The following is a 15,378-nucleotide window of genomic DNA, read 5'->3' on the forward strand; positions in this document are numbered from 1 at the left end:
ACATATTCACTCTGCTCTTCAAACTTGTGGCTATCCAAACTGGGCTTTTATCAAAACAGCAAAAAAGCGCAGGGAGGATAAGAAAGACGAGGACCACAAAAAGAGAAACAACATTGTCATCCCCTATGTGGCAGGAATTTCAGAGAAACTCAGGAGGATCTTTAACACCCACCAGATCCCAGTACACTTCAAGCCCAGCAACACTCTGAGGCAAAAGCTGGTCCATCCCAAGGACAAAATTTCAAGGGAGAAACAGAGCAATGTGGTGTACGCAGTGCAGTGCAATGAGGAATGCTCTGACCTGTACATTGGAGAGACTAAGCAGCCATTACACAAGCGCATGGCACAACACAGGAGGGCCACGACCACAGGCCAGGACTCAGCAGTCCACCTCCACCTCAAGGAGAAGGGGCACTCCTTTGATGACCACAAGGTGCGCATTCTAGCCAGAGAGGACAGATGGTTTGAGAGAGGGGTAAAAGAAGCCATTCATGTCAAACTAGAACGGCCATCTTTGAACAGAGGAGGGGGCCTCAGACACCACTTGTCTCCCACTTACAACGCCGTTCTTAGAGCCTCCCAAGGAGGTGCAGCCATCTGTCCCACTTGCAGTCAGGTGACCCCCAACCACCCTCCTAGAGGGCTGGGAGGGGTAACGACCGCCCATCAAAGGCTAACGACTCACATTAACACCTAACGAGTCTGTTGGTTTCGGGTCTTTGTCCACTTGTTTTTGCCACCACCCTCCTGGTGGATAAATATCTGGTACTCCCCACCAGGCTTTCAGAACTGAAGAAGCCTCTTGGATGAGAGGTGAAACGTTTTCGACTCACACGAGGTTAGTCCAGTTGCCATAACTTATGCTTGATTGAGACTGATCATGACCTGGATGACTGAGAACATCCACAGGCATAAAATGAATGTTTCCATCTGATGACAATGACCACTCACAGCCCTCTTCAAGAAAACAGGACATAATTCTGATGATGGATGATGATGATAGGAGGAGATTGCTTCCCTTACTCTGATATCCTGACCTGTCTCACTCCTGACCACCCAGAACTTTCTATACAGGAATGAACTGAACGGTTTTAAATTTGAAAATTAAGGAAATCCAAACAGAGTGATGATCCCAATATCTGAACTCAGTCTATAATATCAGCTCATCAGGGCACTGGTCCTAACTGAAGAAAATCTCACATCTAAAGGGTTTGTGGAGGACACACACACACGAGACATAAACAACCCCATTATCTTTGTCACTGCCATACAAAACACAGAGAGACTCTTATCCTAAGCATATAGAATTTTAAAATGTTATTGTCCTTATTGTTCAGTGTATATGCTTGTGTTCAGTTATATTAGAAGGTTACTATAATGTATCCTGAAATTCCAGATTTGTATGCATGTTTACACTTTTTTGATTATCTCAAGAACCATGTGAGATAAACCTATTGTGTTTGATGTAATTTTAATCACATGTTCAGTGGTATTTCAGATTCGTAGTCATAGTAGATATTTAACCATCGGGTTTTATGTCTAAGTAATGAACTCAAATGAAGTCCTAAAGGTATTTGGCATTTGACCTCTCCTGAGCAGTGAAGCTCAACACCACCCCTTGGGAGGAACACATCCACGATTGGTCAGATGCTGATTTGAATATGGCTCCAAAGAACTTTCTGTATAAAAGAAAGTTAATGGAATGCAAGTATGGCATTTACACATTTTTGTTTCTAACTTAATTTGGGCTTTTGTGGATTTTTTGTTGTTTCACGATGGCTTTATAGGTTCTTATCTACAACTCAGTATACCTTTGTAACACAACTATGCAAAACACCATTCTGTCTCTGTGTTCTTGAACCAACTCATCCACCAGATCTTGACAAAGACACGTCTGGCTGCAGTTTTTTCCCTTGTACTGATGCCAGTATGCAAGTATCAGTTTCTCTCTGCTAAACAGTTGAATTTAGAAATTCATCCACACACTGTCTGTTGCTTGTGAAGTCATTGTTGTCTGTTTGTTTGCAGTATTAATTAATAAATGTTTATGTATCATTATTGTCCTGAGGACTTTGTATTTCTTTGTTTGGGAACTGGAGGTCAATAAAATTCGAGTTCACAACTTCTGATAATAAGACTGATCAATACAAGTAGATTTGATGATTTATTAATACTTAATCTGGAATATTTGCAATTCATTTCTGAATTTTATATTTGGTGGTGCCCCAGATAGTAAATGAGTACAAACTTCAATTTTAAATTGTTATTTAGAATTGAAACAGCATAGTTATGTAGTTATGCTACATCTACATGTGCATATCAAAGAATTCACTTCATCTTCTTAAATGTTTATACGGAAAAATATTTACCTAAATCCTTGAGGGTGTTCTCTTTTTTCTTGTCAACATAAAAGGTTTTTCTTTAGCCACTCTCTTGAAAATTTAACAATTATGCAGCAGTTGGCCAGGTGTGTGAAGGCAAGAAGGTTGGCAGCATTATTTTTTCTTTTAAGCTAAAACACTCCTTTCACATTCTTCGTGCATTTAACCATGCTGAGCGTGAGACTAAAATGCCTCGAAAGAGCATAATTTTCCCATTTGAATATTTACCAGACATGTTGTTTAGCAGACCCTTCAGAGCTTGATTGAAGTATTGACACAGGGTGAAATTTACAGTCCCTTTTACAGATTCAACTGTTTTACAGTTCTAAGATTATGTCTGTATCATTATGCTTTGAGAGATATTTATGAAGCACACCACCATCAAGGAAAGTTTCATGACATGGTCTAAAACTTTGTATTTAATGAACTGAAAACAAAAATAGGCCATGTGTCGATCAAACATACATATAACGTGCAGAAACATACCGTTTTTAGTTGCTATTGTGTAATTTTCTCAGAACAAATCCTCCACAGATCTTCCTCTACAGTTTGACTATAGCGTTTTGAGATGTAAAGCCTTACATAATTCTTAAGATCACATTTGACTTTGTCATGACATTAGACAGCACAATGATGACAAAATTAAACAGCAGTTAATGTACCTCAGGGTTGCACGTACTGTTGACATAAGGGCAGCTCACATCAGGAGACATCACTTTGTAGACGGCTTCACCTGAGGATGCTAGGTATCTGGTTTCACAGGACCTGTTAAAGACCCATCTAATGAGCTGGTTATAATGTCAGTGGGTTATTTCATCTCAAATCATCAGGGGCCTTCTGCTCCAAATTCTGATTATCTTGAAACTTTTTTTTTTAACTATTCATGTTTAAAATGATACCTGTGAAATTTTAGACACATGTACCAAGTACTTTCCAAGATATTTAGAAACATAATATTTTTTAATTTATATTGTATATTATGACATAAATTTGATGATTTGATGATTTGGTGTAATTATCCCGATGAAAAAAACTTTTGTATCACAATGTTGCTTTTCTCTGGAAGAGCTTTACAAATGCAATTAAAGCCAGACGTTTATATATACACTTGCCAAGTATACTTAAAGGTGCAGTAGGAAAAGGGGAAAAACAGCCGGAATTTGAAAATATAGTGGCCTCCTCTCCCCTCTGTGGTTTAAGCCCATTCCAGCAAACAAACACAGGCAAAAACACTCCAGCTAAAAGTTAACATTTGCTAATGGTTTCATGTCCCTGCATTCTCAAGTGAAAATTCTCCTTGTAAACCGTTTTACCACTAAATCTTACTCTCACTATCCTAACTCTGAAGACCCGTAAGTCAGCTGACGTCTCCCACCAGGGGATAGATTTTCTGAAGCCTACAATGGACACAGACGGAGTTTAGAAGTATAGTTTCCTCTCAGACTATTTGAATTACAATATGGTGAATGGTTATTAGGACATGTATTAGCTGCCCTTGCTTTCAACTCACTTCTAAACATTTCCTAATTTGTAATTCAAGTAAGCATTTCCCATCTTAGATCAGTTAGAATCACTATTGTATGAATGTAAAATGTCAATATAACAAGAGGGAGGATGCTTTAAAAGAGCTATTATTTCTTCCATCACACTGGGTAAGAAGTTTACATTTACTTAGTAATTAAAAGTATTGTCTTTAAAGTCATATTTTTCTTTAAAATCACTTTTGTGTATCAAAATTACCTATTTCGAAAACTTCTTTAGAGGAAATAATCCTTGCTTGTCATGAAATGTCATAGAGTAAATCTGCTTCCTTTAGAATTTGCATGTCTATCTTTTTCTATCTTCATCCACTCTTCCACTACTCACACGCTACTTGAGCACACCAGCTCCCTATGACTCTGCATAAACCCTGGAAAACTACTCTACGCTACACAGCAAGTTGGTAAAATGGTGTAATTCAGACATACAAGCTGACATTAAGTCCTGCAAGTCTGCATCCATGTATTTATGAGAGTGTCGTGGACATGCTTTTCAAAATCCCCAACTATGGCACAGACTATTCATTCTGTGAATGATATGTCCAGCATGTAGGAAATATCAAATGGATATGCAAACAGGGTCTTTAAATTGTTTAACTTGGGAAGATGTTTGGAGTACCCTTCCACAAGCTTCTCACAAGTTGGTACATTTTTGGCCTTGTCCTTTTGACAGAACTGGTGTCAGTGAGTCAGGTTTGTAGGTCTCTTTGGTTATACATGCTTCAGTTCTGCTACCAATCTTCAATTAGATAGAGGTCAGGTCTTTGCAATGACCATTCCGATATTTTGCTTTGTTGCCCTTAATGGTTGAGCAAGCCAATGTTATCCCAAAAAAGTCCTTGTGAAATTCTGTGAATATCTCCTCATAGTTTGCGGTCTTCTCCATGTGAGCGCAAAAAAAATCTGACATTTGTTTTCTTTCTATCATTTACAGAGCCAGGGCTGTGTACAAAGTGTCTCGCACACAACAGTATTCTGTCAAGCCAGCAGCAGGGGGTGTTCACACTCATGCACAGGCATAGACTGCAATTTTTTAAACACAACTTCCCCCTTAATGTCAGGGTTTCTGCCCAGCCCCCCTTTCTGTCTTCTTCCCTCTCTTTCTTTCCTTCTTTCTCCTCCTTGTTTCACCCTGTATCTCTGTCCTTTCTGCTCCTCTGTTGCTCATCCTCCCACCCTCCTCTCTCCTTCTCTCCCTCATTTCAACCTGCTTGTCTCCTCCTCGGCCTTGGTACCTCCTCCCTCTTGCTGCACTCCTGGCTACTGTGAATCAGGGCACATTGGATGCAACAGCAGTTGCATCCAATGTTTGAGGACGCAGCTGCGTCTTGTTACGGCGCCCATAAATCCTGGCTCTGCTCCCCAAGGACCATAAAACACACAATTTGACACATGATACATGCAAAGTACAACTAACATGGAAACTGATTATAGTTTACTGCTATGGTGTACGGCTCTGGCATTAAATCCATCCATCCATCCATTATCTATACACCGCTTAATCCTCACTAGGGTCGCGGGGGGGGGGCTGGAGCCTATCCCAGCTGACTCGGGCGAAGGCAGGGGATACCCTAGACAGGTCGCCAGTCTGTCGCAGGGCTACATATAGAGACAAACAATCACTCTCACATTCACACCTATGGGCAATTTACAATGATCAATTAACCTCAGCATATTTTTGGACTGTGGGAGGAAGCCGGAGTACCCGGAGAAAACCCACGCATGCACAAGGAGAACATGCAAACTCCATGCAGAAAGATCCCGGGAAAGCCGGGACGCGAACCAGGGATCTTCTCGCTGCAAGGCAAAAGTGCTAACCACTACGCCACTGTGCAGCCCTCTGGCATTAAATATGCTATATATATAGCTGCTGGTAAATTCAAAAATATGTAGATGAGCAAATCAAGTATAGTAAGGGCAATGCAGAGTAGATTGGTGGAAATGGGCAGCTGGAAGCAGTGGGCCTGAGGAAAGTCCACAGCAGCATCCCACAGATGGAGATTAGGCCAGTTGGTGGGAGAACAACCACAGATCTGAAGCATCCAGCTCTGGGACCAGGGACACTCTGAGAATGTTCTGCCTGTGTTGGTTCTCACCGGGTGCTCCAGCTTCCTCCTACAGTCCAAAGACTTGCTGAGGTTAAATGGTGATTACATTGTCCACAGATGTGAGTGCTTGTCTAGGGTGAACCCTGCCTTCACCCTAAGTCAGCTGAGATAAGCTCCAGCCCCCTAACCCCTTGCGACCTTACAGAGGATAAACTTGTGTATAGGTAATGGATGACTGTGTGCTAGCATGTCATTTGTTTGAGAATGTCTAATATTACATTTGTTTTGCTTCAGCAATGAGAAAGGTACACCTTCAATTGAAACTTCTAAAGTCCTTGGCACAATTTTCTAGAATTTTTCAGGCTGCTTAAAAGCACAGTCAGCAAAGTGGCTGTACACGTCTGACTCACCCAAGTGAAATAATCTGTTCATAACAATTGCTGGAAAAATCACATCAAAGTAGATGCTCAACAAAACTATAGTTTGCTTTCGACTTCAACAGTACATATTAAATCAGAATATCATCAAATTAATTAATCCCTTACTTTTGAAATACAAAGCAAGTGTAAAATTTAAGTGTAAGTTTTTTTTTCAACTCTTGCTATTATTGCTGTTGACCACTCTGAAGGATACATTGCTATAAACCCCCAGTAGGAGATACATATAGTCAACAAGATAAAGGTGATGACTGGAAAGAATAGTGTAGACATGATGTAACTGATGGCCCTGCAAGAAAGTAAAAACCATAAAGTCAGGAAAACAACAATTCTACATTTATATACTATATTTCTTCAAATAATCACATTTTGAAAGATATTCACACGTTAAATATCTTCAAGTTTTATGATATTCCTTCAGTCATGAGATTTCATACTTGCTAGCTTCTCTGAGCAAGGTGACAGCCATTAGGACTCTTCTTCTTAAGAAGATCAACATCAGGAAAATGGAAGCTTCAATCACTCCCAGAGTTACCACTGAAAAGGAAAGTTTTCATTATTTATATTTTACAGTCAAGCCTCACAAACATCTGAATTACTACAGATCCTTTAAAAAGTTATCAATCAAGAATGAAACAGAGATTTATGACAACTAGCTGAAATGGATGCAAATACTCAATATTTTACCAGAATTAAAAATGTGAATCCAAATGGAAGGTAATTTGCCCATCAAATGACAAATAAGGCTGTGATTCAGGTTTTAAGCAGGCTGCCCAACAGCTGTCGGACGACACAAAGTGCTTCATCAAGGTTTTGTTGGTTTCCATGTGCTTTGCATTAGTTTTATTTGAATGTTAACTAGACAGTCACATTACAATAAAAACACAGCTTTCCTGACAGATGCATTTGTCATGATGGAAGAAAACTGCCAAAACATCATTTGTGCAATTTTTGTATTTTGTGGGTACTTCTGAGCAGTCCTATCCAATATTTCATATAAAATTAAAATGTTTTGGAAGGTAGGATGTTAAGTTATGAAAATGTCATTTCTAGGGCTGGACTATCAGAACATTCGGTCATTGTAGTGGTATCCGAAAATTAAGTTTGAGATCTGAATACACAGATCACCCCCCCTCGCTGTAGCTGAAGCATTTGTAAACAGAAGACAAACTGCTGAAGACAAACATATCCATGCTAATCCTGTCAGACTCAAGACGATGAACACCCTGAGGAGCAGAATCATAGTGCCAAGCGAGAGATGGAGCAGTATTTGGCGGATTCTACTAGAGTCCAGTCTGGCCCACTTGGATGGTGGAAACAAAACTGTAACTGCTACCCTAAACTGGCATTAGCAGCCAAGGACTGCCTGTGCATTTCGGCCCCTTCCACCCCATCGGAGCGCATTTTCTTGAAGGCTGGCTACATTGTGAGCAAAACCAGGAGTTCACCCTTGCCTGAAAATGCAGAAATGCTCATCTTCCTGGCACATAACATGAAGGGATAGTAGGTAGGCTACTGAAATGTCCGTTCATGTAAATATATACCGCTTTTTTGCACTAGCTGTCATATATATATACACACACACACACACACACACACACATATATATTTATACACATACATATACACATATATATATACATATACACACACATATATATATATATATATATATATATATATATATACATACATATATATACACACACACACATACATACATACACATATATATATATACACGCATACACATGCACGCACGCACACACACACACAATATTGTTAATACAATTTAATTCATTAGGTAAATGTGTAATTGTCTCAATTGGTATTTAATTTGTAAATACACATGACAACTTTGCACACCCTTGGCATTCTCTCCGTCAGCTTCATTAGGTAGTCTCCTCAACAAGGGCTCAGAACTTCTGGGAAGTCCTTCAAGACTGTTGGAAAACCATTTCAGGAGACTACCTCATGAAGCTGATTGAGAGAATGCCATAAGTGTATAAAGCCCTCTTCAAAGCAAAAGGGGACTACTTTGAAGAATCTAAAATATAAAACATTCTGATTTGCTTAACACTTTTTTGTTCACAACATAATTCCATATGTGTTGCTTCATAGTTTTGATGTCTTTAGTATTAATCTACAATGTTGAAAATCATTAAATATAAATCATTGAATGAGAAGGTGTGCCCAAACTTTTGACTGGTATTTATTTAAGAATGCAGTGATTTTTAATGACAGTCACCCACTGATCTGAAAAAAAAAAAAAAACAGACTTACAAAATATGATCCATGTCTGTCTGAGCTGTAGATAGATCTGCAGGTCTGTCTGCAGGCCAACCTCTAAAATGGCAACTTCAGAGCCTTGTCTGTATCTGAGCTGGGACCAGACTGTGGAGCAGTACCACATACCTGCGCAGTCACATATTGAGAAATTAGAAAAATGCTGGTTAGAGATTTCAGAAACATGTCACTTTCATTAGTTGTTTGATTATTTCATGGCATAATTGAAGCATGGTTTGAAGAGTTGTTCTTTCTGGCCTCCCTCGGAAAAAAGATTTTTAATCTCAAGGGACTTCCTGGTAAAATAAAGGTTAAATAAATAAAATAAAAATAAATTCTTTTCAGATCTCAGATGTCACCTTCACATAATATTTGACAGCATAAGCTGTTGAAGCTTCTCCCTACATTAGAATCGCCATGTTCTATAAAAAAAAATCCTTTCTGAACAATATAAAGTCCTGAGTACCCACCATATGCCAAAAGCAGTAGAGCGGCCATGATGGTAGTCCACAACAGCAACCCAGCTGTAAACCTCAGTAGCAGGATGAAGACCAGACTAACAGCCAAAGATATCAGCAGACCACTGCCACAGTGTACAGAAAAGTACAGTTAAAAAAAGTACACAAATATCATGCTTTAACAAAAAACAAAAACAAAAAAAGGACAAGTAAGTTTTGCTGAAGTAAATTCTATGGGTGTATAAATGCTCAAACATGGCAGAATAATAACCTAGTCATAAAGTTAGTGAATCTGTTCAAAGTTTCTGAACATGGGTCACAGTTTTTCCTGCAATAGCCAGATAATGTATTAAAATTCTGTTTGTCTGGCATCATTGCTGCAATGAATTCATATTGACTTTAAATGCACAGTAAGCTAGTGGAAAAACAATGCGGCATGTTCCACAGTTTGACCTCACTGATATCAGCAGAACTCCTCATTTAATCAGTTTTCACCTTGTCCTGCAGTTGTGTGTATTACTTGTTTCATATTTATGTATTTGAATCAAGATTGGGTTGGAATTATTTTCTATCAATTTCCTAATCAAAATTACACAAATTTGTTTTGCTGCACTATAAACAAATACCACAGTTACTGTTTGCTGCTACTCCTACTCATACTAGTTTTGCTGCAGACAAGTGCTGATGAACATTTCTTGCAAAAATTGGGGTAATATAGACTGCCCGACCAAACAAAAAGTCGCATACTCTAATATTTTGTTGGACTGCCTTCAGCAGGCAATGACTATGGCACTCATTCGCTATGGCAGTGTTTTGATAAGCTTCTGGAATGTCACAGCATTTATTTCTGTCCAGATGTTACCATTCATTTTTTGTCAAGATCTTATAGTGATGATGGGAGAGTTGGACCGCTGCGCAGTCTTCTCCAGCACATCCCAAAGATTCTCAAATGGGCTGAGGTCTGGACTCTGTGGAAGCCGATCCATATGTGAAAATGATGTCTCAGGGTGCTTTCACACCTGTTAGTCCGCTAGAGTGGTTCGTTTGGACCCAAAAGTTGTTACAATGTTGCTATTTTCAACTGGTTCGGTTCGCATTCACACCAGTGTTTTCGCAGTTGAACCCACTCCAATTAATGTTATATCTCCCCCCAGTCGTTTGGCGGCGCTGTTTACAAAACAAGGCGTTTACGATGACGTAGGTGTACGCTGATTGGCGCAGCATGTGAAGAGGGAAAAATCCCGGAAGCTACGGAAGCTCCCGTAGACCAAAAAGTCTGCTGCACCATCAAGCCGGTCCGAATGGAGACAGGTTTGTGTTCTCACCAGGAGCGAACCGAACTGGAGTTCACATAGAAGCGGACCGAGACCACCTCCCGAAAGTGGTCTCGGTGCGGTTCGTTAGTCCGAACCAAAAAAATCTGGTATGCTTTCACATCAGCCCAAACAAACCGTACTTGCAGGTGTTGCGGACTAAAAGACGTAGGTGTGAAAACACCCTCATGCTCACTGACCCACTCGTTCATCATGAATGAATCCTGGCATTGTCATCTCGGAATATGCCCGTGCCATCAGGGAAGAAAAACTATTGATGGAAAGATCTAGTCATTCAGTATATTCAGTTAGTCAGCTGACCTCATTCTTTGGGAACATAATGTTGTTGAACCTGACCAACCCCAGATCATAACCCTAACCCCCACAGGCTGGTAGGCACGAGGCATGTGATGAGTGCATCACTTTATCTGCCTCTCTTCTTACTCTGATGCACCCATCACTTTGGAACAGGGTAAATCTGGACTCATCAGATCACATGACCGACCACATTTGTTCCTTGAAGGTGATGGTTCACCACTATCCTTTGAGGTTTTAATGATGCATTGGATGGTTCTTAAATGGATTTTAGTAGTTTCAGAAATCTCCTTAGTTGTTTTCTTTGCTTGATGCAGGCCAATAATTTGACCCTTTGGAGACAGATTAGCATCCTTTCCATGACCACAGGATTTGTCTTCTGACATGGTTGTTTAAGAAATGAGAAGTTCCTCACTGCATCAGCTAGGGTTAAATAAATTGTTGCCAGCTGAAACGTATTCATCACTGCAGTAATTATCCAATGGAAGGCTCTTACCTATTTGCTTAGTTAAATCCAGGTGGCGACTTTTTTTTTGTCCAGGCAGTGTATCTCTAACACAAAATTAGATGTTGCAGTTTTACACATATGCTAATCACCTATGTGTGTGTTGTCTGTGTAATTACATGAGTATCCATGCCCATGACTTGGCATAATCTTCCACTATGTTCATGACCACCTCCTTAGTGTCCACTAGTCCTGTTATACCCCTGAAAATTGGGAGAGAGATGTATTGGGACACGTACAAAGGCGGATATTCTACCACAAATTAAAAGACTCATGGACCCATCAGGATTACTTAATTAAAGACAAATATATTAAAGGTGCCACATCATAAGAATGTGTTTGTATTGAGTTTTGTCTGTTTGAAAAACTTACAGTAAAATGAAAGTTGTGATTAAATTAAGTCGCTACTACTGCAATTTCTCTAGCTCTCCCTCAACTACACATGGTCTGGGCTTTACATGCCAGAAATAATTTTATCCACGTTCTACATAGAAGCTGTAACCAATAGTCATCAAGTTAAATATTTGCATAATCCTTTCCCGTTGCTGCCCTCTTCTTCAGTGGAGAGCCATTCTGATTTTACCAGCTGCCGTATGTTCCCCCAGGTTTATTTTCTAGAGCTGCTTCTGCTAAAGCTAAAATATCTCAGCCAAAGTACACCAAATGTTGGCAGCAAGAACAAATTTCATGAGTTTTCATGCACTCCAAGGATTCATACACACAATAACCAGCAGTCACTTCAGAGCCACTCCCAAGCTGCACCTGTGAACAAATAATTGCCCCCCTGAACCTAATAACTGGCACTGCAACTAAATGTTTGAGATAGCTTGTGATCAGCCTTTTATATCACCATGGGGGAATGCTGGCCCACTCGTTTCTGCAGAATAGTTTTAATTTGGCCACATTATATGGTTTTTGATCATGAGGTGCAAGACTGGACTTTGAGTCGGTCACTCCAAAACCTTAATTTTGCTCTTTTTAAGCCATTCAGAGGTGGATTTGCTTGTGTGCTCTGGATCATTGTCATGCTGTGATGGCCCTGCCCAGTAAACTGTTGGGGCACATTGGTTGTCCATATGTTATGGATTGTTTCCTCAGGTGGCTAAACTGCTGGCAACACAGTAGGTGGTCTTCCTTGCTTGGTGCACTTTGGCCCAATACCTTCAGGCTACAAAAGGTCGAACCCCTTAGCTGTCTTTCATTGGTCATTTGGTTTGTGCTGCTACACCAGACAATATTATTATTAGTAGTAGTATTTCATAAAACAGAAACTTTAGCTGGAAATACCTGTGTCATCTCCCATTTTTATCATAGCCTTTTTGCTGGGTTATGACAGAAACCCATATAAACCCATTTGGGCTTGAGTTTTAGACACTGCTGGGAAGGCTCACCACTGTTCCATATTTTCTCTATTTGTGGATAATGGCTCTCACTGTGGTTTGCTGGAGTCCCAGAGCATTAGCAATGGCTTTTGTAACCCTTTTCAGACTGACAGATGTCAATTACTTTGTTTCGCATCTGTTGTTGAAATTCTGTAGAATGTGGATTATGTGCTGCTTTTTGAGACCCTTTAGCCTTCTTCACAATGTCAGACAGGTTCTATTTCAATGATATTTAGATTCAACAAGCTTGGCAGTAATCATACATGAATGTGGCTGGTGAAATTGAATCCAATTGCCAAATGAGTTTGAACATTTAGTCGATTGACAGCTAAATTACTTTTTTCAGCATTTACAGCATTTTTCCTTCAAAAAATGAAATCATCCTTTAAAAACAGCATTTTGTGTTTTCCTGTGTTATCTTTGTCTTACATTAAAATTTGTTTGATGATCTGAAACATTTTTGTGTGACAAATATGCAAAAATAGAAGATATCTGTAGGGGTGCAAACTTTTTCACAGCACTGTAAAGTGCAGTGAGTTTGTTACAGCTGTTAAGTAACCTTTGTCATAAAACAAAGACAGAAATTCCAAAAGTATGTAAGAGAAGAAATTCTGGTACTTAGCAGCATGCTGGAGTTCAGTAACACTGCGTGGCATTTCCAGAGCATCTTTAAACCTGGTTCTGTTCGCTACAGTCACAGTCCCATTCAAAGTGATGAAGTCTGGTAGACATCTCCGGAGAACTGACATACATGTGCATACATTGACAGATTCTTAGAATGTTCAATTTGAGGGCATTATAATTGAAAACAATGTCAAGGTAAGACTGAGGTAACATTTTAGGGGAATTAGATGCTTACATGGTCTACTTGGTACAATCATGGAGGGACAGTCCTCATCTCGCAGAACCTGAGATGCTGGCTGGAAGAAAAAGGAGAGAGAAGAGTTAGGTTAAAGTTTGACTTATATTGTTGCTTTGAATCTAACCAGAGCATAAGCCATACCCTTAAAATTGTTATAGGCACTGGTGTGTCTTTGCTGTTCTATAACTGCACAATCAAAACACTTGTTAGTGGTGAGGTTTCTGTTCTACTGTGTACTGAGTTTGTTCACATACTTCAAACAAGCATAGAGCGGATCATTTGGAAGTTGGAGCTAACAAAAGTTGAAGAATTACTTCTTTAACTGAAATACTGGAATGCAGAAAAGGGAGTGGACATCAAACCTGACATTCTTGCAAATATCAACAGGTGGAGGCCCTTAAATGGCACAGTTGGCCATTTGGGTGCACAAACTCTCCCCTTACATCATGCTCCTCATCGTCATTGTCAGTAGTGAATCCCAGTCACCCCTTGCCATCTTACACACAGGCTGCATTGTTTCAATGTCTTCCATCTGATTATATCTGTTGGGTGCCAATAGTGCACATTCTGTCACCCATACCTGTTTCAACTACACTAAGAAGAAGCCAAAAAAACTTGACATTAAGACCAACAGAGACATCAAAGGGCTTTTGAGTAGTATCCTGTTTCACTTTAGTTGTTGTTATAGCACATGCCATTATGTTTTCCAAAAAAAATCTACTTTGAGTTGGATTACTCTTTTTCCCGGCAGTGAATGGACAGTTGTAAGGTACTTCCTTGTTTAGATTTTTTTCCGTTGGATTGCTGGAAACCCTGGAGTGGGTTATTTAAGTTGACTGTTTGAACTGTATACAAAAGTTAGTTAAGAAAGCCCGGACTGGACTGTATTTCGTTTTATGGTTTCGTTTTGTGTTGATTATAGAAAGGTTTTGTTCCTTTTCCTATTTGTTGTGGTGGTATTTACCCTTGTGGTATTTTCACTGAATTCTATGTGATCTATAACCAGGTTTATGTGTTAACATTGAACCTTTGTGGGGTATAAACACTGTACATGTAATTTCTGCGGTCCCAATACCAAACTAATTTAAAAAATTTGCATTGTTTTCAAATTTTAACTTTAACCATTTTTCTATTCATGGTAATATTTCTGGAGATATTTAACACCCACACAACACACTTTTTGAGGATGACAATACAAAATTTCCACTTCTGAAAACATGAAATTCTCAAAATTTTACCAAATTATTTTACAAAGGTTAGTTTTGGCTCCCAATTAACAAACACGTAAACTCTAAACAAAATCTGAGATGGTGATACAATGTGCTATCTGAAAATATACAGTCTGATACTACTGTATATAACTTGTTGATAATGCAAGCACCAATATCTTGTATTCCACCAAGTAGCCATACGCCATTTCCTAATTTTCTCCATTTTACTAATCTGTGTACAGACTCAGTTGGTTCCATTGTCTTTGCAGTTTCCTGTATTGCAATCATTTCAATGAAATAAACTATTGCTTCAATAGTTATTAGCTTTAACTCAATCAGGATCTGTTCTGTTTCTATCACAATTGCTTGAAGTACACAAAGAAACCCTGCCACTAACTAGCATCTTTGGATGTAATTGCAGTATGACACAGAAACACCACAAATGATCACAATGTCATAGACCATTTTCATAGGCTTAGGGCATAATTTAAAGCTGCAGCTTTAAGGGCATGGGCAAGATCGAAGCTGAGGCCTTCTGGGAAGCTCATAGGTAACAGATTGCTAAATTACTGAGAGCCCTGAAGCAACTGAAGACAACAAAAAGAACCACTTATTTGCTATACCCAGTATTATATGCAATTT

At 39.4% G+C, this 15,378-nt stretch overlaps 1 protein-coding gene across 7 annotated transcripts in view; it reads right to left on the bottom strand.

The window, feature by feature from the left end:
• Positions 1-15,378, bottom strand: part of LOC111575768 (choline transporter-like protein 5-A) — a 74,039-nt gene that overhangs the window by 19,042 nt on the left and 39,619 nt on the right. For 6 of the 7 annotated variants that reach the window (XR_004848262.2, XR_002746766.3, XM_055014385.1 and 3 more), the window contains 8 exons: positions 13,523-13,583; positions 13,282-13,405; positions 11,401-11,484; positions 9,161-9,273; positions 8,688-8,819; positions 6,842-6,941; positions 6,601-6,693; positions 3,044-3,131 (listed from right to left, as the gene is read on the bottom strand). Coding sequence is in view for 5 of the 7 variants with exons in the window: in XM_055014385.1 (XP_054870360.1) it covers positions 3,044-3,131; positions 6,601-6,693; positions 6,842-6,941; positions 8,688-8,819; positions 9,161-9,273; positions 11,401-11,484; positions 13,282-13,405; positions 13,523-13,583 (795 nt within the window). In the remaining 2 variants the exon portion in view is untranslated. The remainder of the gene's footprint in view (positions 1-3,043; positions 3,132-6,600; positions 6,694-6,841; positions 6,942-8,687; positions 8,820-9,160; positions 9,274-11,400; positions 11,485-13,281; positions 13,406-13,522; positions 13,584-15,378) is intronic. The other variant, XM_055014383.1, reaches the window with a different exon arrangement.

The sequence above is a fragment of the Amphiprion ocellaris genome, chromosome 10 (assembly GCF_022539595.1).
Source record: "Amphiprion ocellaris isolate individual 3 ecotype Okinawa chromosome 10, ASM2253959v1, whole genome shotgun sequence".
NCBI lineage: Eukaryota > Metazoa > Chordata > Actinopteri > Pomacentridae > Amphiprion > Amphiprion ocellaris.